The 23,316-nt window shown below is 34.8% G+C and overlaps 1 protein-coding gene across 11 annotated transcripts in view; it reads right to left on the bottom strand.

The window, feature by feature from the left end:
- Positions 1 to 23,316, bottom strand: part of CADPS2 (calcium dependent secretion activator 2) — a 312,136-nt gene that overhangs the window by 21,259 nt on the left and 267,561 nt on the right. For 6 of the 11 annotated variants that reach the window (XM_072033270.1, XM_072033291.1, XM_072033268.1 and 3 more), the window contains 6 exons: positions 21,854 to 22,001; positions 20,828 to 20,842; positions 15,166 to 15,240; positions 11,667 to 11,750; positions 11,517 to 11,549; positions 2,950 to 3,057 (listed from right to left, as the gene is read on the bottom strand). In XM_072033270.1, the coding sequence (XP_071889371.1) occupies positions 2,950 to 3,057; positions 11,517 to 11,549; positions 11,667 to 11,750; positions 15,166 to 15,240; positions 20,828 to 20,842; positions 21,854 to 22,001 (463 nt within the window). Of the gene's footprint in view, positions 1 to 2,949; positions 3,058 to 11,516; positions 11,550 to 11,666; positions 11,751 to 15,165; positions 15,241 to 20,827; positions 20,913 to 21,853; positions 22,002 to 23,316 lie in introns of those variants that run through there. The other 5 variants (XM_072033275.1, XM_038184296.2, XM_072033294.1 and 2 more) reach the window with 2 other exon arrangements.

The raw sequence follows: 23,316 nt of genomic DNA, 5'->3' as shown, positions 1-23,316 counted from the left end.
GGCTGGCAATATTTTTCCAGGCTTCTTAAGCATCACCACAAAACAGTGCCTATTTTTTGCCATTACTTCATAAGGTAGACATCCCATGTTCTTGATCACTGTAATAGCTGTTAGCATAAAGCAGCCTTAAATCAAGCCAATGAAATCCATGAATGAATAATTGGTAGGCATACATTTTTTGATTAAAATGGCATCTAAGGTCTGATCTCATCTATATTAATAGCTATCACTTCTAGTATTCAGAACAGTCTTTTGTGTGTGTTTTATTTGTTTTCTTTTTTTGTTTGATTGCTTTGGTTATTCTGGAAAACAAAGATTTTTCAGATTTTTCAGTGGTTGAAGCACAGACATGCATTTTTCCTGAGTTGCTTGGCTGATGATTTCTTATCTGATAGAGATACTGTATATTTTAAGGGGAAAACAATAGTCATGTACACCTGCAGCCAGTCAAATGGCTTGAAGTATATTTACACAGAAACTTCAATATATTTTATGCTTTCTATTGAAATATGACTTGATAGAAATGAATTCATAAACAGCATCTAGGTTTTGTTATATCACTAATTAAGGGAAAAAAAAACAACAACACATTAAATCTTCCATAATCATGTGCAAATTCTTGCTCAATTAAACTATTATAAATCTGAATTAATTTTGGGAAAGGTGAGTTTACACAGCAAGATACCTTTGTTTTAAATTTTCATTTGCTATGAATTTACATATTTGTTAGTGCATTTGTCTGATTCTCTCCTTTATGTCCTAGTGTGATCTTATGGAGAAACGTGATACTGCCATATCTAAAGAAAACTAAAGGTACAGATAGATATTTGATACACATCATGCTTCAAGAACCATGTACATCTTTTCTCCCTCCTTGCAGCAACAACCACTGGCCATGATAGCATATGATGCATACTACTGAATAGAGGAGGACAGAAATGGCTTTGTGTCTCTAAGACAAGTAGTATGTCATGGCTTGCAACTGATACAGAATTTTTTTCCTTGTGTTGAAAAGCTTCATTGCTGGAGTAAAACTTGGGAGAGGTCCTCAGCCCATCTTAACCCCAATAGTACTGAGGCTCTTGGGTTAGTGGTGGTTAGCCTAACCCAAAATCGTGCCATAATTTTGATAGATAGGAACTATACTGATCACTTACTGATATAGATGATCACTTGCTAGTTCTCAGGCCTCTGCCCTGGCCCTGTTTGGTTTACTGCTGTGGACGTAGCCTAAGGCTTGGTCCAATTCCATTACATCAACAAAGTCAATGTGGTCTCTCCAGTGAGAGTTAGACTTGGCCTTAGGCACATAATTTTATTAACATTCAGAAAATTACAACATAAGCAAAAATAACCCCAAAGAAAAACAAAAAATAGAAACTTGAAAATGAAACATATGCTTGCAGATTCAGTGCAAAAGCAAACTGAAGCAGAAGTTGCTAATATGGTTTTAGTACTTTGTGAAGGTGCCAGCTGGATGGATGATAATTTTTCTACCCCTGCAGGGCATCAAAGCTTTTATAAAATCATTCTTTTCACACATATTAGCACTTAGCTTATTAAAACAGATGATACTTTTTTTTTCCTTTTTTTTTTTTTTTTTTGTAAAGCTGCCTGGGAGTGTCTGGAAATATAAAATCTGAGAGATAAATCTCATTTTGACCACCCAGTCTAACAAACAACAAACACTGACATGACATACCATGGCTGAGAGTCTATGTTATGGGACCTTCTGTGACTGCCACAACTGTAGTGTCACAGTAAAGGCTGTGAATTGCTGTTATGAAAACATTTGCTGTAACTTGCATAATTAAATGAAACTGCCAGCAAAGCTTTCTAAAATACTTAGGAGATGACACACAAATAAATACATTTTGAAGTGTGTATTATATTCCAGAATTTGTTTTGCAATGGATTGCATTACACAGTGTCAGAGATGATGCATTTCCATGTTTGAATTCCTGCATAATTATAAGTGACTGATATCATTGTCATGTAAATTGATTCAAGTTTATAATAAAATAACTTTTAACTGTATTTTACATGTGTAGTTCTTTGAATTTATACAAAAATTTCATACAACGTCACCCAAAGTTTATGCTTCAGGCAAGTCAGAAAAGGACACATACTTCCCGACCACCATAAATTAGTGGGCAGAACTTGATTAAGCAGAAATATGCCCAGGACTGATGCTATTGGCCTTATAGGAGAACCTCATAAGAGGAAAATTGTGGTAGAGTAAGTAGGTGATTGTTTCTAATGAAAAAAGGGCAAATCAAGGTAGAGGAATGGCTGGAGGGAGGCTGCAGAAGCTAGCAGAGAAGCTGAGGAAAAGTAGTACAAAGACACAGAGCTGGCTGGCAATGTGTTGGCCTCGAGGATGAGGAAGAGAATTATGAAGAAGCAGGATCAAAATTTTGAATAGGAATTCAACTATTCAATGCATGGCGAACTTTAAGACCTTAATAATTTCAACTAAAAATACCATAAGGAAAAATTAAGGAAAGTCGTTCCATGGTAGTACCACTCAAACCCATAGGTACACCTGGCATAACTGGCCTCTTTCTGTATACAAACAAGCAGAGTTATGTAGAAGTTCCTTATTTAGGGAAATTAACTCTGCAATGTAGTCCACAAACTACATCAATCCAATTCTCTCCATTAACAAATTCAAAATTGAAACATAAAATTGGACTACTCACACTGGAAAAATGAGTATTTCAAATAACAAACTTCTAACATTTTTATTTATGCCTTCTAGCACTTAAAATTTTTCCATGCAGAAAATAAAGAAAGGCCACGCTTGATAGCTGAAGACAACATATAAAATGCAAAAGAAAAAACAATCAACAAGGAAGAACATCTGAATGGCTTGCTGAATATCATCAAAATGCACTTATACACAGTGTAGTAGTGATACCAGCAAACCTTGCAAGGGGAGTTACTTACATCAAATAACTTCTCTATATACATTTCCTCATTGACCTTTTCTCGAAGTATATCCTGGTTTTGTCGAACAAACATAATGTAGGTATCTGCTAGATCCATCCCAGGTTTCTGTGGAGACAAAGCAAGGACATAGAGTACTGGGGAATGGAAACAAACACCATGCAACAACTGAGACTTATAAGAAGTTATACATGGTTATATACATGGTATACAAAACTGAGCTTATATTACAAGGCTCATATATGTAAAAACAGCATTTAGTAAATCTGCTGTAAATTCTGAGTTAATTACCAAGTCCAGGAGGGTTCACTATTAGTAAAGTTCTCAATGTTACAACTTATGAATGCTTTCAGTCATAAACCTGCTTTGCCATACGTGAATCAAGAATGAAGTCTTGGTTCTTGTCATATCAATGGCAAACTTGGACATCTTCCCCTTTGTCCTTGGTGAGGCTGCCATAACCATCCAACCCTCAAGGTCCATTCTGCTATCACATTCAGAAAGTGGTTAAAAAACACCACAGAGTTCCTTTTGCATTGCCTCAGGTTTGTTGCCATCTGGTTTCAATGTACAGCTGAACTTTGTATTTGACTTAGGTTTGACTAATTTTGATACAAAGTTTAAGCACTTCAGTGAAAGCAAATTGGTGACAATGGCACAAAAATGTTGGTGTGAGAGTAGCCCTATTTTTCTGAAACTGTTGCACTAGCATAGTCAGCTTAGAGGATGACTAGGAAGGAGCAAGGACTGAAATACTTCCCTTTTTGCATCAAACCATGTCATTAGGAGTAGCAGAGTCGGCATAATTTTTATACCACACTCTTGAACACAGGACAGGTCAAGAAATGCTGCACCTATGTCAGGCCAGCTAGAGTGGTTGCTGCAGCTGCTCTTTCCTGCCTAGTTGGGATTTCTGGACCTCTTTATCCACAATTTTATTTTATTTTATTTTATTTTATTTTATTTTATTTTATTTTATTTTATTTTATTTTATTTTATTTTATTTTATTTTATTTTATTTTATTTCACACTAAACCCTTACCCTGATAGCCTGCAATGTGTTTTTTCCTGGTAGCATATGCAAAGCCGGTCGGGAGTTCACCTTTCTCTAACAGGAACCAAAACTGAGCATAAGCAATTTGGAATGTCTTCTGTGTCAGGAAGTATCTTGTAAAAGTATATTTTGCTCCCAAATAACAATTGTTGTTTGGTTTTTAAGTTCATGGTAGGCAAAAGAAGGCTGTTTTATAACTTACTTTACTAGTTTTGGCACAAAGCTATTTATAAAGGATTCAAATTCAGATTCTCCATAGATTATCAAAGAGCTCTAGCGAAGGAGAACAAAGGCAGTTGTGTTTAGTCCCTGAATTCCAAGGTATAAGTCATCTTTTTTTTTTCTCAGAAGCTGTTAGTGTCTCAAAACAGATAGATGCAAAGCTGTAAAAGTAAAATATTCAGCATATTTTAAAGACCTATATGCACAAACAGGCTGATATAGTTAAACTATTTACATATATTTCACAGTAAGGCTTGCCTTTTAGTTTAGAAGTGGACTTTTTCTCATTCTTTATTATCATGTATGCAACATATTATAATGTACATAAACAGGTCTGAGCACAAAAGGGAAGGAAACATGCCCAAACTGTTACCTGTCCAAAATCTGCCACTGAATTAACAGGATGAAAGAGTTGTCCTCTCAAAACTGCAGTGAATGAAACCTTCTGGATCATGAGCTTTGTCTCTTTTCCTTGGGTCTACCATGAATATGATCCAAAATAGGCTTTACTTTTTAATTTACTAATTTGCATGAATGACAGCTTAATTTCTTAAAAATAATAGTTAAATGTGGAATGACGTGGTTTAATGGTCCTAGCATCTCCAACTCACACTGAAAAACTTAAAATGTTCTGAACATTTACATTGGTCATTCCAGAGGTAATGAAAGTTCATTTAAAAATCTTATAACATACATACAGATGCCTACATGAAACTATTAAGAGGAAAGCAGTACCATTTATATTTAATCTGAGTTACGAAGTTTGATCCTAAACACAGAAATAAAAATGTAAAAAAAACAACAGATAAAATCATTCTTTGATTAAAATCAAAGAAATCATGGAAATCAAGGAACTCCAAAAAAAAAATAAAAAATGCCTTCTTCATTAAAAGTTGACAGAAATATTTTTTAAATGAAACTAGATTACAAGTGAAAACAGAAAACTATGTATATTCCCTCAGTATACCGTACGACAAGAACTGAAATCGCATGTACTTTCTAAAACCTCATAGGAAATTTATAGGAATTAGACTAGTTTTAACTTGGAGACACAATGGGAAAATATTTTGAAATCTCAGAGGGTGGCTGAAAGAGATAATCTAACAAATGAATACCTGTTTATAATTCTTGGAGATACATATTTAAATATAAAAATGAATCTTCCACTGAATGCTAAAACCTACTGGTTCTTCAATTCACACAAATTTTTCTTTTACTAAGTTCAATAAAAAAATGTTTGTCTTGCAGACAGCCAAAGCTAGAAAAATAACATTTCCCATCAGCATCAACTCTCCCCTTATCTTTGAGATGTTTACCTAGTCTTGAAGCTGTGACATATGGGAATTTCACACCTAGTGAATATATTTTCATGTATCTTGTGGCACAGGAATGTAATCATTAAAAGAATATACACAAGTAAGAGTAACTGCAACAGCTGGTGACATTTACCAATTAGAATTACAGTTCTTTAAAACACTTCATTCTTCTTTAATGTGTGCAGGATAATTATCTTTGAAATTGCTGTGGAAAAAAAAAATAATTTTCCTATTAAACAGTGTCTGCCTACAGTAGAAATGTCTGGATAAGGAAGAGTAGCAATGTTCTGTAAGTATGACTTTCTGTCTTAAAAACTCACTGAAATCACTGCAAGCTAACCATCTTGCTTATGGCAGATGAAACACAATAAACATTGAATGAATCAAGAGTATATCACCAAATATTATCTCTCTGTACAGGATGCAATGATTTTATTTGTTTTCTCTAAACATGTGAAAGAAGAAATGAAAGCTATTATAAGCACCAAAACATGAATAGAAAAAACATAGTTAATGCTTTAACTTTTTTTTTTTTTTTCCCAATAGGGATTATCAGAAGTGAACCTCTGATTACATGATCCTATCATTGTTCTACTATTTTGGTTTATTAAGTTTCAGAAAAAAAGAAACAGGCTAACATAAAATAATAATAATAAAGCAATTGGGTGTACATTAAAATACAAACTGAAATATACTTTAAGTAGCTGTCACAGTGGACTTTTCATTACTAATATCAGACCAATCTTTAGCAAACCAATGTCTTCTGTACTCAAAAAATATTTTTTTTCTCCTTTGAATCTCTGGCAGAACATTTGCAACAGTTAATGTGAGAGAGTTATTTACACATCTTCGGGAGAAATATTTATCCTGGTATATTTATCTGGATAAGTGTTTAGAAATGCATTTTGTCTGAAAAATTCCACTTGAAAAAAGAAGTTTTTTTTTTTTTTTTTTAATGACAGATAAAAAGTTATTGTAGGTTTGTTTTATTCAGAACCACAGACAAGATGTTTTGCCTATCTGAAAATGAAAGAGAACCAAACAAAGAGATGAATGGAGAAACTGGAAACACAAAGACATCAAATAAAATACCAGGAAATGAAGAGTTGTAAATAGGGTTACTTTGTCACTGGTTACACAAGTAACTGAATACACTGGCAAGTGAATGAGTTTAAACAAGGGTGTAGGCTTCAGCACATTCTTTTTTAGGGTTAATCACTAGTTAACCTGGCAAGATGAACATGCTGTTTGGGAAAAAAAAAAAAAATCCTTCTTAATTATATACTGCAAGTGCTCTTACTTCCTGCTGCTACACCTAATCCTACAGGTGCAGGTTGTCTCTTTTACTATTGTATTTACTACACTGGTAGGTGGGTCCAGATCGACAGTCACTTTTTTATAGTGACAAATTCAGATAAAGAAGAAACAGCTTAATCTTTCACCATTAAACAAGGAAACACTATCATACTGTCTATTTAACAGGGAGGCAAATTTTTAAAAACTTTATTCCATTTTCAAATGTGATGTAGAAACTCTATTATGAATGACACACATGCTACCACTGGTGATGGAGCATCTGGCTAAAAGTAACGCTGCATTGCCTTGAGTCCTAGACACTCAAATATTTTGCTGCTGAAAGCTCTGCAACAAGTTTAATACTGCTACTGATAGAAGCTTTTCCCTATAGGAGAGATACACTTAAATTTCAGCTTTTTATAATGCAAGTTTGTCATGAATGTCAGTAAAACCCATGTACATTTCTAAATACTTGTATGATGTTTACTCTCTGGCATTTGCCACAGAATGTTTCTTAGTATCAGAAAATATTAAGCATACTCGTACTCTTGATGTTACCAAGACAGAAATGTAGTCTTCAAGTTGCTATCCCGTCAAAGCATTCATTTTTCAAAGATGAGAACAGATGTTACGGGCCAACCATATAATAACGAACCTCTTCCTATTTTGTATTTGCTCTCCTCTCTGCCCCTTTCCCCTCCCCTGCATGCTGGAGGGAGGAGTTTTAGCCACAGCACAGATGTAACAATGAAGTGAAAAGGAGTGATGAGCTGGAGGGGGCTATTGTGAGAAACACAGGAGCTCCTTATTAAGTGTCCACCACCTAATGAAAGAGCACATTGGAAAATTTCACTGCCTGAAATTTCTCATCTACATACTCAAGGCTCATCACTTGTGCTTTTGAATGAGAGATTTCATTAACATATTTTTGGAATAGAAACTACTTGTACTCATGACAAGATCCCCATCTCCTTCATTTCTTACACATCAAATGCCTGAGCCAGGCAGGAAGCTTTGTATAATTGGTTCATTATAAAAGGTAGCATTTTATTCTTGCATGGTTATGAAAAATACTATTGTGTTTAAATGCAAAAAATGTGATGCATTTTCCTCACCTGTCATGTATCTTCTTGTAGATTAAAAAGCAATCTTGGCAAGGGCTAAGGTGTGTACTTTAAGTGATAACTGCCCTGCAGAACTTCAGCTATGATTCTTCAAGTGTTTATGCAAACACTTTTTAATCTATGCATAGTTTCATTGAAACCACAGGGCAACAGAGGTGTGAAAGGGTTTGCACCAGGATCTGAATTCTGTGCTACAAGAGGTCTTCAATATTCTAGAGTTACTACAACAAAATCTGATCTTAAACTCCTTTTTTTTTTTTTCCCATTAACAATGTTCTGCTATGTTATTTTAACTTTCTGATGCATTAACAGCTGTCCTTTTGATCTCCATTTAAGAGGTATCTCCGAAACACTGCTGACTTAAAAGAGATGGTGCAGAGCTTTCCTTACCATTCTGCAATAGCTTGTTTTTATGGATTTAAAAAAAGAGGGGATAGTTCCCAGGTTTGGGCATACAGAGGAGGATGGTAGTAGAAGCACAGAGCATGAGAAGATTCTGTACTCTTTATTTTTAAACAGAGGTCTCCAACTAAATCCAGCTTAAAAAGTGAATGGCACAGTATGTCCACACCTTAATAAACACCCATTTCACACAAAAGTTGCTTGCTTCTTAAAACCAGATAAATAGGCAGCGCAGTGCAAGTGTGATATTTGGAAATTGAGGTGTCTGGAAGGTCCTGATGTGTATCTGCCTGGTAGGAGGCAGAGTTCCTACTTTGGCCTCTACAGGACCCCATAAGTCAAATGCTGGCACATGTGTGAGGCCCCTTTTCATACCTTTGATCCCTGCATAAAGGCAACAGCAGAGTAAGAGGCCTGGCATTGTGTGAGTTGTGCACTGCTGTCAGCCCTGGGTCCTTCAAATGGCCTCTGTGCACTTGGTATGACAGGTGGCCTACATGGAGTGCGGGAGGATTAGGTTCCTTCTGTGCCCTCTAAATGACTGGCATAGATTACTGGCTCCTACAAAGGGATTTAAACATACCTTTCTGAACAAAAAGAAGTATATAAATATGCATGTAACTGGATGCTCAATTTGTATAAGTAATTGCTCTGGTTATATTTGTAAATGAGGCAAATCTGTATAGAAATGACGAGCTAGATACACAATTATTTGTGTGCAAAACTGACTTACATGATGAGAAACTGAACACAACGAAATTATCCAAATGATTTAGGAAAAGTAATCATTTGAGATTAATACATATTTTTGCCCTTAGTTGTACTGCAGTCTTTCCCTGTTCTCATTAATTAACTGGCTATGTGAACAGAACGTTAAAGAAAGAAAAAAAAATAGGTTTTACTTCTGCATCTCCTAATGACTGCTTGGGCTGTAAGAGAAACTAACAGTTGTATCAGATTTGTGCGATTTTTTTTATAATTTTTTTATTTTTTTAATGTAAGCTAAATCAGCTCCTGTATTCTCAAACAACAAAGCAGAACATTAACAAGAGAACAAATTGTATCCTTGAAGTAATGCTAATATTTATAATGTTTGTGCTATTTTTCTCCAAACATTTGGTTTGTTTTACATGCACAGCAGCTACAATTTCTTTCACTTCAGAGCGTAGCACACTGTGACAATTACCAACAAAAACAGCATAATAGCAACTAGATCTTTCCATTATTGTTTTTAGGAAATCATAAACTATCATTGTCACTACTCTTAGTCTGGGTTGTTTTGCACTGTTCCTAATATTTCTGTTTGTATTTCAATTACTATACCAGACATAGTGTTCATATATCCCTGTACACTGTGGTTGGGGAAAACAATGAGAGTTCCTTGTGACTGTGCACGTACCACTTCGTAAAGGAGCATTCTGAAAAATGGAGACATGTGTTGAACATTTTCTTAAACAGGTTAAAACCAAAAGATATATATATATATTAATAGATTTATTCACAATTTTCTGGAAAGATTAATGAACAGAAGGGCAGATAGCAACACCAAACATTTTTGCAAAATTATCTGCCAAACAAACTGCAAGTCTGAGTCCACATTTCCCACCCTGGTCCTGAGAAGCTGAAGACTGCCATCCTTGTGTCACAAAACTTAACATCTAAGTTGTCTGTATTAATAGAATTAACCTTCTCCTCAAAATGACCAAGAACCATCCAAGAATGTCCTTCTTTCTTAATCCTTTATTTCTGTTTTGATTTACCTTTCACTTTTTGTATCCCCTTTCCCTTGCATCCTACCTATCTCTTAAAACATTCTGCTTACTATTGCATTAATTTTCTGCTAACATCTCTTGTCTATTTTAAAAGTTAACTCTTTCTCATTTCACTACAAAACAGCACATTTTTCCCTCTTTGACAAATATTCAGCTTGGAATCAAAGATAAAAAAAATAATCTGCTGAATTCACACACTTAAACAAATGAACAAACAAACAAAAAACCTCAACATCCTTTTAGCTCCCCAACCCATTCTTCCCTAGATCCACCAGTTGCCAAGACCCCAAGGACAACTGTAAGGTGAACAAATGAGATCTTCCAATCGAGGTGGGGTATGGGGGAAGAACACAGTCATTTAACAAAGTACAATCTCGCACATATTTGAAACTATACCGAATGAGAGGGCTGCACTTTGGGGTACCTATACTCCTTCGACTACAAAGAACTGAATTCCAAGCACAGAATAACATTTTTAGAAGTATTCATCCCTGGGCCTACTGTGTTTGCATTTAGGCCACATCCATACTTGCATACTTACATGATAAGGGGGGAGAGGAAGAGAGAGTATAGAATTATTGAAAGAATTTCTAGCAACCATATAGTGTAGTGTGTCTGTGACTCTATGTTTATAACTGTATTTATGTAACATCATTAACATAATTTTAACCATTTTTTCCTATGCTTGGCAAATATGATTGTCTTAGAATCACATTAAAATCAGTCAGAACATAGATTTGTAAGAGAACAAAAAACATTTTTAAAAGCAATGTTGACAATATTTGTCTGGTAACTTCTGTGCTTTATTGTAGAAAAACAATTCATTTATAATACTCTAATGAAATATTTTAATAGCTGAATTTTGGTTTTATGTGTAAAATAGCTCCAACAGCAACCCTTTTTAGTTTTTATTCATACCATAGAAACATTGCATAAACAATGGTAAATCAGAAAGAGATTTAGCAAGCAAGGGATTAAATAAACCAGATTGGGTCCTAAAGTATGAAATTAATGAATAATGGATATTCAAGGATGATGCTTTTACTTGTGGCTTATCCTCCACAATTGAAAAATATATCCAAATGATGGAAAGACCCCCATAAAAGAGTATCTAGGTTACAATCCTCACTCTTCCACAACTGAAAAAGTGCATTGAGAATAACCTTTCTAAGCTTTGCTTTGAGAGTTACTCATTGCTTAAGGGAAATGAAATGCCCTCTGAGTGTTGGAGTGGTTGTTTAAATACTCTGTGTAAAGCTATAATGAATCTCTGTAGGAAAGCAAAATGTCAACAATAAAAAATGTGGGCTAACAAAACCCCTATTTTTTGAATTATTATTAACACTGGGAAGAAAAAAAAAAAAAAAAAGGTTGTACTTACGGGAACGTCAACATATTTTGCAGCTGCTTTCACCTTTAGAAAATTAAAAATAAAATAACACACAGTAAGTGCTTACTACTACAGATTGTGTGCGATTTTAGAATCATGCATGGAAAGAAGAACAGAAGCATTGTGAATTCAAACACTTACCGTGAATGAAACTAACGAAGAGAAGAAAGTGCCTTCATCGTATCTTGACAATTTAGACAGCACACCTTCTAACACTGAAACAACCTGGAGGAAAAGCACAGAGCAAAACCCAAATGCACAACATGAGAAGTAAATATTTTGAATGAGAATGTGAATTTTTCTTCCTCAGACTTCTATTGTTCAACAAGGCAAACTGATTTGATCAACAATTTGATCACTTTCTCTCACACAAAGTGCTGAAATCATGGCAAACATTCTTTTTTCAGCTTCCTTGATGACCCTGCTGATAGAAATGACTGTTTAACCACTGCAGAAATAGAAACCAAACCCCATTTTTTTCTTAAAAACCGATACCGCTTTGCTGTCCCTAGACTACATGGTTAAATACAGGAGTGTGTGTACACAGCATGTATTCTGGGTAGAAAATACACATTATTTTCTAGGACCACAGTTTCTACGATCACAGTTTCAAAGATGATGGAACACAATTGCTAAAGCTGATTATCTCAGTATCAAGTTCCTCTTATCTTTGTTATTGAAAAGAAACCCAGTGCTGATTTCATCCAGAAGTGTAATTGCACTAGTGATTTCTGTCAGCTCATCTTCAGCAACAGCAACAACTACTGCATGGCCAACAAGGGGCAAGAAAATGTAGGCCCCACATCTCTGATATGGTGGGATTCCTTTCCCCAGTGCTTCCACCTGTGACTCTCTGAGGAGCAGGACTCTCCAGCAAGAGGCATCTAAAGATCTTTTTGCCAAAACACACACACACACAAAATCTCTTATTAACTGTATTAATTGCAGACTAAATATTAAAACTTTCCAAAATAGCCTTAATACAAATAAATTCTTTTCTCATGTTCCTGTGAAGCTATGTTGCTTAAGTAAATCATGGTGTATGACATAAAGTATGTCAGCCACTGTACGCGTGGACGTTTATTTTACACATATGAATTGCCTTCCAGTTTATATAAAGATTGTTTTAAAAGTCATCCCTTGCTCCAGTACAGTCATTCCCACAACCATGAGTATCATTTTATGAGTGTGAGGACAGAATAAAATTCCATCTGGCATGCTGTTAATGGGCACTGTAACAGTGTCACAACAGTGTCACCTCCAGAGGAACTGAGATCATCACTTTACAATAAGCCCTGCTCTTAACAGTTCAAGGAGCAGGAGCAAGTGCAAGCCTACATTTGTCATTTATCAATCTAACCTGTCATATTTACAGTGATTAATTAAGACACTAGTATGCAGGCGCTGATCAAGGAATTAAACCACTTCACAAGCTACCAGAGAAAATGGTGGTTGCTTCTGCACACCATGCACAGTTTAATTACAGTTCCTTTATTAGATCAAATTCCCTCTCTCTGCCTTGCTGTTGCATGTCTGTGAGAAGCCACTGCTCATGCACTGCGGACTCCCATACTCATTTTATCTGACTGGCAAGGATGCTTCTGCAAAAGGGTGTGAAATCTTATTGTGCAAAGACCCACTATGGAAGGGGCTAATATTACAAACAACACGGTGCCCACATTGCCAACAAATGGTTCCAATACAAGTGGGACACAAAAGATCAGAAAGCAAAACACTGCAGTGTCCAGGATGTCCATTTAAATGAAAGTGGTAGTCATGAAGCTGGAAACTTGTTTTCTGAGATCTCACTGTACAGACTTGTGAAGCTCTAAGAACATTTCTGCCTATACCTCCGTTTCTCTGAACTGGTTGACGTGCTGAACCTGAGACGTGCTGCACTTTGTTTCACTGTTTAGTGCTATTCCTGTCATTTGTTAAATACTTTAGCTTGGCAAGCCTCGCATATAAAAATCACATTCTAATCTTTACAAAGTAGAGTCTCACTGGAGTGAAAGTATCTCATTTCCATTGATGACTTGCAGCTAAAAACAAATATTGAAACACTTATTCCACTGGAATACAAAGGAAATAATACAGAGGCAAAAACTAAAGAGTAATGAAAATATATGATGAAAAAAAAAAATAACTTGCAGGGATATTATGCACATTGATGTGCTTTTTTCCTGGCCAAAACTGAGAGTTCATCAGCCTTCCTCAGAGGCTTTCCACTTTGAAACAGAAGCAATGTCACTGGCATTTCATATCTCAAGTGAGGAGAGATTGGTTAAGCTCCTAATGATCAGCCAATGACACAAAATATTTGCTTTCTGTTCTGAGATTTCAACCTCTCGTAATAGTTTATGTGATAACTAATAATGAAAATCCCTCTTTACTGATGGCAATCGTCTCTAGAATTCGTATATATATCCAGAAGGAATATGATTGTTTTCCTCCTTGTTCTGTAATTCCAGATATATTAAAAACATATTAAAAGGATTAACTTCTAATAGCATAATTTGCTCTGATTAAATGCTCCCCCCCTTCAATAATTCTAAAAAGGCCTGACAGGTTTGTTCAGAATGATGACAAACTATAAATCTCAGCCCTGCCAAGTCAAACCATTTGTAGTTATTTTTACATTAATACACCATGAAGAAAGAAGAAAATGTATATCTTTTTTTTTTACACATTTATCAACAAGTGGACACATTTTGCTTAAACTTCTATAAGAATTCTATAAAAACTTCCTCTTCAACTCATGTGCAAGCGTGGTGGAGGTCAATCTGAAAGGAGATTCTTCCTCCCCCTCACCCCCTGCCTGCAAGCTCTAACAAATGAAAACAAAGGCATAATGAAAATATGACCACCGTCTTAGTTTTTCTCACTAACTCACAATTTGTGCGTGGCTAATTTCTCCTACTCCGAATCAGGTATTTCTGGGTAATTTGTAATTCACAGATAGCAAAACATCTTGTAAAATGTTTCTGTTCTGTCATTATCTGCCATGTCCTTCAAACAATTAGTGACTAAAAGCATTTTCTTTTATATTAAGCACTTAAGACTTCTTCTGAGACGTACAGTAACACAAGACATTATTTAGGTTTTCTTCATGTATTCTCTAAACATATTTTCTTTTTAAATATTATAAAGCCTGCAAAAACAATTTAAAGAAGTAACAACATTACCTTAATATATATTATTTTTAAATTAAATGGCTTGTGAAGTAAAATTTCACTAAAAAGTTGTACCAATACTCTAGATGTTGTTCATCTCTCTCTATAAAAGTAATTTAAATACTACTTGATGATGGCGAGAAAGTTTTCATGTGAAAAATTAAACAAAAAGTAGAACATGCTATTACATAAGATAATATTGACATAATCATGTCTTACCAGTTCTATCTGATTAGGAAGTTGCATAGAAATTTTTTACCTTATGGGTTATAAAATTTAATTTTGTAAATTCAATATTATTTGGATGACTGCTTTACAAATCATGTTATTCCCCCATCTTCTCTCTCCTCCCCTTCCCCCCCCCATGCTATAGCAAACCTGCACAATACTTAAAGACATTTTAAAAGTTTGGTAATTAGAGAAAAAAATTTCTACTTCGTTATAAATTAAAATCTGAATTGTTTTACCTTTGAAACAAGAAGTGAAATAATTTCTTTAACAGTTTCTTCAACCAAGTCATCTATTTTTGAATGGTACTGTTGCTGTTTTTCAAAAGATAAAGAAGCATTAGCATGTATATGAACACACACTTTTGTCATAAGTCATAAACGGTACAAAGCTGATAACCCTGCCAGATCAGATTTACTTAAAATTATCATTTTGAACATCAGAAGAACAAACCCTTGAAAACGATCCACCCAATCAACACTTTCTTACATTCTGTGTTGAAAATTTTCCCATGTACACTGTTGAGTTAAGCAGCTAATGGGGTTATTATTTAGATGAATTGAGTTCTTATTCTTATTCAGGCGAAGGAATGTGAAGGATACTTTTTGTCTTCTCCTATATAATTAAGGTGGCCATGTATTTTTTTCTAAAGGGTTGGTTTAGCTGGAGAAGCAAAAAGACTAGAATAAGATTTAATTAATACAGCATTTCATGTCTGACAACTCTCATTCATAAGTTATTTTAAATGTCCTCTAGAAATAAAACGAGCTTCAATTGTTCACCCTAAAAGAGCCTTTCTGTTAGCACAGTGAGCTGCAGTTTATACAAATCTTACAATATGCTCAGGCAAGGGCAAAATTAAAATTTCATCAACAAAGCAGAATAGATGGTAACAAATTAATAGGCCATAAAAGGCATAATAAAACAGACTTCATTCTCCATAGTCTTTTTCTTTTTCATAAAGAAGGTGCCTTTAAGTAAATGCTTTTAAAATAAATCTGAAAGACTTTTTAGATAATACTACAGAGTTCCCTCCTGAAATTAACAGGAACTAGGGATCCCATTCTGTCAAGGAGGCACATCAATTTAAACAGTAATTCTTCCTTAGAAACATTTATCTGACAGTAAAGATTGTCCCCAATAGCCACTTCACAGAAAATGTGACTTGTAAAGACTAACCCTATCTTCATAGTTCAAGGCTACTTGGAACAGCTAGCAGCATAATGCTCGGAGTAAAAGTACTGAGGTCAGTACAAACATTAGCCTAACTTAGCAGCTGCCAGCTGAATAGTTTTCAGAGTTTTTAAAGGCTATTTTTCATCTGTCTCAGAGTTGCCATACAAATCAAAACATTAAATCTGATCTGCTTAATATATTTAGGAATGATTTTCTAAATGCTACATCTACTAAACTTGCATTCAAATTAAGAGAGAGTAAAACTATGAAATGTGTTTACCCATGCACGTGTATCTGTTCCACATACTAACTACTGCTCTTAACGTGTGTTAAGCTTTGGTTTTACCTTCTTCATGAAAGTTTAAAAACACTTGGAAAACAGGAATACAGGTCTCAGACAAATATGAGGTAACAAATCAAAAGAGCAAAAGAATGTAATAAATACATTAAAGAAATTTCCATAGTTCCATATATAATTGATTCTAACCATATTAATGCATTGACCAAGATCTGCTAAGGACATAAATGATCCATAAACTGTCTGTGACATTGTGATTTACAGAGTCTTCAAAAGGCAATGATTTCTTAGTCTCTAAAAACAATAAATTATTATATTACCACAGATGTATGTCAAAACCATACATATTCCTATAATCTGTGAAAAAATCACTGTGGTCCCTCCCATAAAGCATCTGCAAATTTACCTCAACCACACATTAAATTCATGTATATATGTATATTCTAAAATCAGTTCCTACATTTTTGCTTTTTTATTATTATTTTTTCTATCATCACAGGTAAAATATAATTTTGTGTCAATGGAATATAATCTGTAAGTAACTTTTCTCGTGACCAAGAAAATCAAGAAAAAATTCCAGTTATTCAAAAATCACAAAAAGCTTCCAAAACTGATTTTTTTTTTTTCAGAAATAAGACTTGACTTTTTAAACCTGATTTTTTTTTTCAAAGATTTATTTTGCAAACCATGAGATCAGAAATTCTTTTAACCCACTCCACTCCAGTGCCAACTTCCATCAAAACAGCCACCCCTGACAAAACAAATTTTCAGATCCTCATGGAAGATATTTGACACCAGATAATAGGCTTTAGGAAGATTACAAATATTGTAGAACTCAAGATAAAATTGTAAGAGCTAACAAGGTAGTACGCACAATCCCAAAAACCAGCACCCAAAGGACCCCAGCTTTTCTACTTCTGCCAAGCTTACTCTGTGAGAGCAGACAAATCCCCACCCCTTTTCTAGATAATGGATAGTTGTGTCCTTATATTCCTCTGCTGGCTGATGTGATCATGGTCCACTTGGAGTCTGAACATAGCTCCCACAGCTGAATGGTTTGAATGCATAATGTTGTGGAGTCATTCAGTGTGATCCCAAAGTCCCTGAAGGATGTTGGGATAATGCAGAATCTAGCTCCAGCTTTCCAGCTGCCCTTGAGTAACTCTCAGTAAAATATGAACAGCTGCAGCTATACATGTAGGGGGTACACTGGACAAAACCACGTTTAGCTGCAAAGTGTCATGGGACATAGCCCAAAATGACTTTCTAGCTGGTCTTCAAAATTTGCCTCTATGTTCCTAGTAACAGGCCCACTACTGATATTTGAAAGGGGACAGAGTATTTTAGTGCCTTTGGACAACTATACTTATGGGAACTTAAACTTAAGAGTTTGTTCCTGTAGTGATCAGCTGAGAATAGTAACCTGCTCAGTATGACAATCTGTTCTGTTCCCTCACTATCCCAATATTGGAGGTGACTTTTTTAATTACTTGTTTTTTTGTTTTTTTTTTTTTTTGTTTGTTTGTTTGTTTGTTTTATACAACAGAATAATTAAAAAAAAAAGCTTTTCAAGATTTCTGTTTTGCTTCTTTTAAGGTTGGATGGCTCTGAAAATAAATTGCACATGACCGTCTGAAACAAAAGGGTTACTACCAACATATAACAATACTACCTGCATATTAAATTTCTTCTGCACTTTTGCTATCAAATCAGCTATAAACCTCTACAATTTATGCAGTTAAATGAGTCTTTAAATTTTATAATTTTATGAAATAGCTTTAGAAAAAAGCCCATCAAATGAAAGTCCACTGTTGTTTTTTTTTCTTCTTTTTTTTTTCTATCAATGTCCACAGCACTACCTGTGGTATATTCCACAGAAATGGCACATCACTCATTTTTGCTCAAATAGAAATGTACTGTCTCTCTTCTTTTATGAGCATGACAGGGAAGGTGGAATTCTGAAACAACAAAAATATCTTCTGTGTATGTTCTGCTATGAGCACTAAAAAGTGTAGACCAATGGCATTTACTCCATTTACTCCACATTTGTGCCCAGTTACACAAAACAACAAATACGCTCCTGCTCATAATTAACTACTTGTCTACCTCAGTGGCCGTAGAACTATATTCTGCTGGAGTCTTGCCTCCAGCAATATTTCCTGTGTGATTCTTGCCTGTCTACCATACTCAAAAACATGAATTTTACCAGAATATTTCAGTATCTAGATTGTAAAGTTAACAGGCTTTAAACTACTTATGTATTTATTTATTCCAAAACAACAAAGGCTGAAAAATGAATGGATCTGTGTGACAAAAAAGGTTTCCCTTACTGCTGCTTATTCATTTGACTCAGGATACATGGGCTGTTGGCTTCTAGTTCAGGAATGAATTCTGGTTCAGGGTGTGGGATACTGTTCAGCATGCAACTAGTCCAAAATGTATGAACACACATACACTGAAACTAGTAAGATGAACAGGCAACTGTTTGAAAAATAGCAGCAACTCGTATGTTACTTAGCTGTCTCACTGTACCCTTCCGCTGTGACCCAAGAATTGCCATTCTGTTGGCTATGAAGACCACAGCTGGCTATGAATAAGGCTACGGGGACCATAGTTAATCTGAAATAAGGCAATTCTCCCTTGGACATTGCTTCTCAAACCTTCTTAAGGTGGCTGTCAACTAATGAAGAAGGCATCCAGCTTCTTCAAACACAATGTACTGATTGTGCCTGTATGCTTCTCTTAGCTTTTAATACGATATGAAAAAGAGAAGGAGTGGAGTCTTTCTTAATGGCGGACCTGGGGACTCTTTCTAAGAATGGACTTACCTGGAAGACATTTGGGAAGATGCTGAGAACTAAATGAAGTAACATAGGAAAACTACGAGACTCAATCAAACTTAAACTATAAACTCAGGGTGCTGTTATTGGTGACCATGACCAGAATGCCCTAATGATAGGGTAAGTAACAACTCCCTCCTATCTGACAACAAAGGGTGAAAACTTCTGCAGCTGACTCTAACTGAAAAAAATATACAACTGCTTATAGCTCTGTACAGTGACTGAAAAGATCATGCTGTATTCAAAGAGATGTTTAAGTCTATCCATTTAATGAAATAACACCTTCCATCACTTGGAGAGTAAGTTCTAGAAATTGTCATATGGATATTCAGTGTTGAGTTTTAGACGAATGAAAAGACCTTTAATATATTTTTTTACTCGGGCCTTATGGAAATCTTTTCTTGACTGGCATAAAGGACCACATCTTAGCTCAAAATGAAGAGGCCAAGTAGGAGTTATTGGAAATGGCAGAGATGTTATTGAGGAGCCAGAAATGCAACTGTTCATGTTATGAAATGCTCTTCTGCCTTCTTTAGCAGATGGACAGATTCCCAAATTATTTCACCCAAGAAATCTTCAAGCATTTCAAGCAACTATGATATCAACTACAAACGACTGAAAAGCCTATTTTTTATTATTATTCTGAAACAGCCTTGTGAATGGAAGAAACTCAAGGTTCGTGAGAAAGAAAGTTTCCACATTGCCTGATAATTTCTGGTATATGAAAAATTTGAGATTCTTTTGGTTGATTGGATGAATGGGGATGAAGATTTATTTGGGGACTTTGAAATAATATTTGAAATATTATATTATTATTATATTATATTATATTATATTAAATATTAAGCATTTGGGGTCATGGTCAGACCTAGCAGAGAATAAGGGCTGTATTTCTGTTTGGAGGTTGATAGAGCTTGATGGAGCTCTATGATGGAGCTCTATTTTCAATGATGGAGCTTAAAAATCTACAGAAAGAGGAGATTTCAGAAGAGAATATGGTGAGCGTCTGCAGTCCAAAAGGTAACAGTGACTGCTGAACTTTGTTTCTGAGGGGGACAGACTGAAAATGCAGGAGACACAATGCAGAGCAGGTGAAGGGGATGGTGTGATTGTGGAAAATGAGGCATCTCTCTGCAGCTCATTATGGTGGCATTGGTATTGCTTTTTCCTCAAGAAGGGCATGCACACATGTGCAGGTTACTGCTCAGATAATAAGTAAAAGATGAACCAGGCAGCAACACCTATGGTGAACAGCTGCTACTTGTGGTTGAATTCTGATGAGCATGAAAGTTGTTGCTATTTTGCTTCACTGAGAGGCACGAGAGTCTCTTTACTTTGTAATACAATAAAACAAGACACTGGGTCTGAAAAGAAGAGTGAAGAATTCATCTGGAACAACCTTAAGAGGATGAATGAGGAAATTTAGAAGCTGATGATCTAGAAAGGTCAGTTGGTAAGGGAATTTCTAGGGGTAGGTTAGCAAACAATAAAAACAACAAAATCACCACTATTTCCACTTAAAATAAAAAATGGCAGCTAATAACCAAGGAAATAATGTAGGCTAAAAAACAATGAAAAAACACTTACCCATTGACTAGCAAACTGGTTCATGTCACGGAAAACCAAAAGGAAAAATAAAGATGACAGGGTAGAACAGGGAAATGATGAATGTCTCATTGAATTGGGAAAAAAAAAAAAAAAAAGACAATTACATTGAATACACTAACTCAAAAAGATGAATTAATAAAATGAAAAGCACAGTGCAGAAATGGGAAAATCAACAGAAACTTTGACCAATAATAATGTAAATAATAATATAAACCTGTCCAAAGCACATTTTTGTTGCCAAGTTCTGACAAATATTTTTACTCTCTCTCCAAAACAAGATTACACTAATGCATTAGTACTAATGCATAGCAAGAACGGTTTTAATTTTATGCTGGTAATCTCACTAGTGTACACAGTATGCCCTTTTTCACTTTGTGCATTATTCCTGCTGAGAGTGACAAAATGGGAAGTACAGTAGCCAGTAAAGCCTGTATTTCCTTCAAAAATACATCAGTGCTTCAACTGTGGAGAATCTACAATCCCAGTAGCAGACGACTACCAAAATGATCTCTGACCTTGGAAATCAAAAACAAATCCCATTAAATTAGCTGATTATTTCTTTCCTCTATTTTCATCATGTTCACAGGCATGAGTGCTAAGTGTATGAGCCAATTAAAACAAATCTTACTCAATTAAAACCTGGCTGCAAAGGACAATGTTTTGGCTCTATTTTACTATTACAATAGAGTCCTGAAGAGGGCTGATGATCTGCTGTAACTCAAGAGAAATTCCCAGAGTGGCTGTGAATCAAGAAATCCTCTGATTGTCTACAGACTTACAGGTCACAGCAAATAAATTACAGAAGCACTCTGTGTCTTCTCTGGTGGAGGATAAGGGGTAGTGTTTTGAGTGATGCTTCTAAGGAGCAGTCTATGCAAGCTCTTGTACAGAGTGCTACATGACACCTTTCAGTTAATTTGAAATTAATCTACTAGAGACAGTCCATGGAGTGAGACATTTCAGATTAACTGAACATAGGAATTAAGCATACAAAATTTCACTTACCTCTTGCCCTCCATCCAGAATGCAGAGTTTAGCTGTCTGTTTTTTGGCATCAACTAAGACATTAAACATTGTACACAGAGAAGAAGGAATACGCAAGTCTGTTGATTTGTTTGTCTTTTGCAGCTTGAGTTCAAATGCAATTCTTGTTCTGTTTATTAGAACACAATTCATAAAATGAGTCTCTGATAATTCTGAACAACCATTACAAAAATGTATAAACCTTATCTAAACATCTTGACTTAACATGACTATACATCCACGTAAGGAGATTTTAGAAATGAAATTCTGTAAATGCAGAATATCCATCCATTCAATAAACAATTGTATTGATGGTAATCTCAAGGTTCTTCACTGCTTCAGCTAATGCATTTGAATAATAAAAGTATTATCTTCTTGCCTACTAGATAACAATATGCTTCCTTGTATGGTGACTAAGAATGATTTAAAGCAATAAAAAAACCCAATGTTTTCCATCTCTTCTATGTTAAAATGTAGTTTACCATAACAAGTACTTGCTTCTAAGAAATATAATTCAAAAATCCTCCTTTTGTTAGAAAAGGGAATTTCATCGAAGGAGTTTATTATTAAGCAAATATGAATATTTATATTGAAACATAAGATATATCATGAGATTCATAACACAAAAAAAACCTATTCTCATACCAGTACAAATAAGGAGTAACATCAATAAAATAAATACTAATAGTTCAGAATACATAAATATAAAAATGTTTTATTTCCACGCTTATTTGTAAATGTGCATAGCAGAAATTGACACAGTATTTTACAAAATGGGAACAAGTATTCCTGTATCAAAGGTTTTCTTTTTCTTTAGCCCTCCATATCACTGTTCTAATTTTTCTGTTTGACACTGTTGAATTGTCTACAAACTTTTTTTTTTTTTTTTTTTTTTTTTTTTTTTACTTTTTCCTCATTCTCTTATTTTATTTTTTCTAAATCAGTATTTTCTTGTGTTTGGACTAAATTTTCTCTGTATGTGGAATCATGGCTTCTGAGGAACTTAATAAGAGATCCCTGTAAATTTTCTATACGTACAGATATTTATTCTAAATTCAATGACATTTACTGAAAACTATGGCAGAGATCTTTTCAGATCACCTATGATTAACTTAGAAGAATATGCCCATAATTATAACATGCAGGTTAAGAAAACAAACAAAACAAAACAAAACAAAACAAAACAAAACAAAAAACAACATAATGTTTTCTGTGGAATTTCCAGACACTTAGTGATATAAAACAGTTTTAGTTGGATGGTTCATAGATGCTCTTCCTTTCTTATATGAAATGCTGTATCCTCTTTAGTTTGCAATATCTTTCTTAGAGTAACTTTCTTAGTACTCTAAAATGATAAATGAACTAATATCATTAACAGAAAGTAAAGACTAACATCATAATGGAGAATTGAAATGTATATTTTTTTTATCAGTAGAATTCTAAAA

Source organism: Anas platyrhynchos, chromosome 1 (assembly GCF_047663525.1).
Source record: "Anas platyrhynchos isolate ZD024472 breed Pekin duck chromosome 1, IASCAAS_PekinDuck_T2T, whole genome shotgun sequence".
Taxonomy (NCBI): Eukaryota; Metazoa; Chordata; class Aves; order Anseriformes; family Anatidae; genus Anas; species Anas platyrhynchos.
This window is presented reverse-complemented; position numbering and strand designations above follow the sequence as displayed.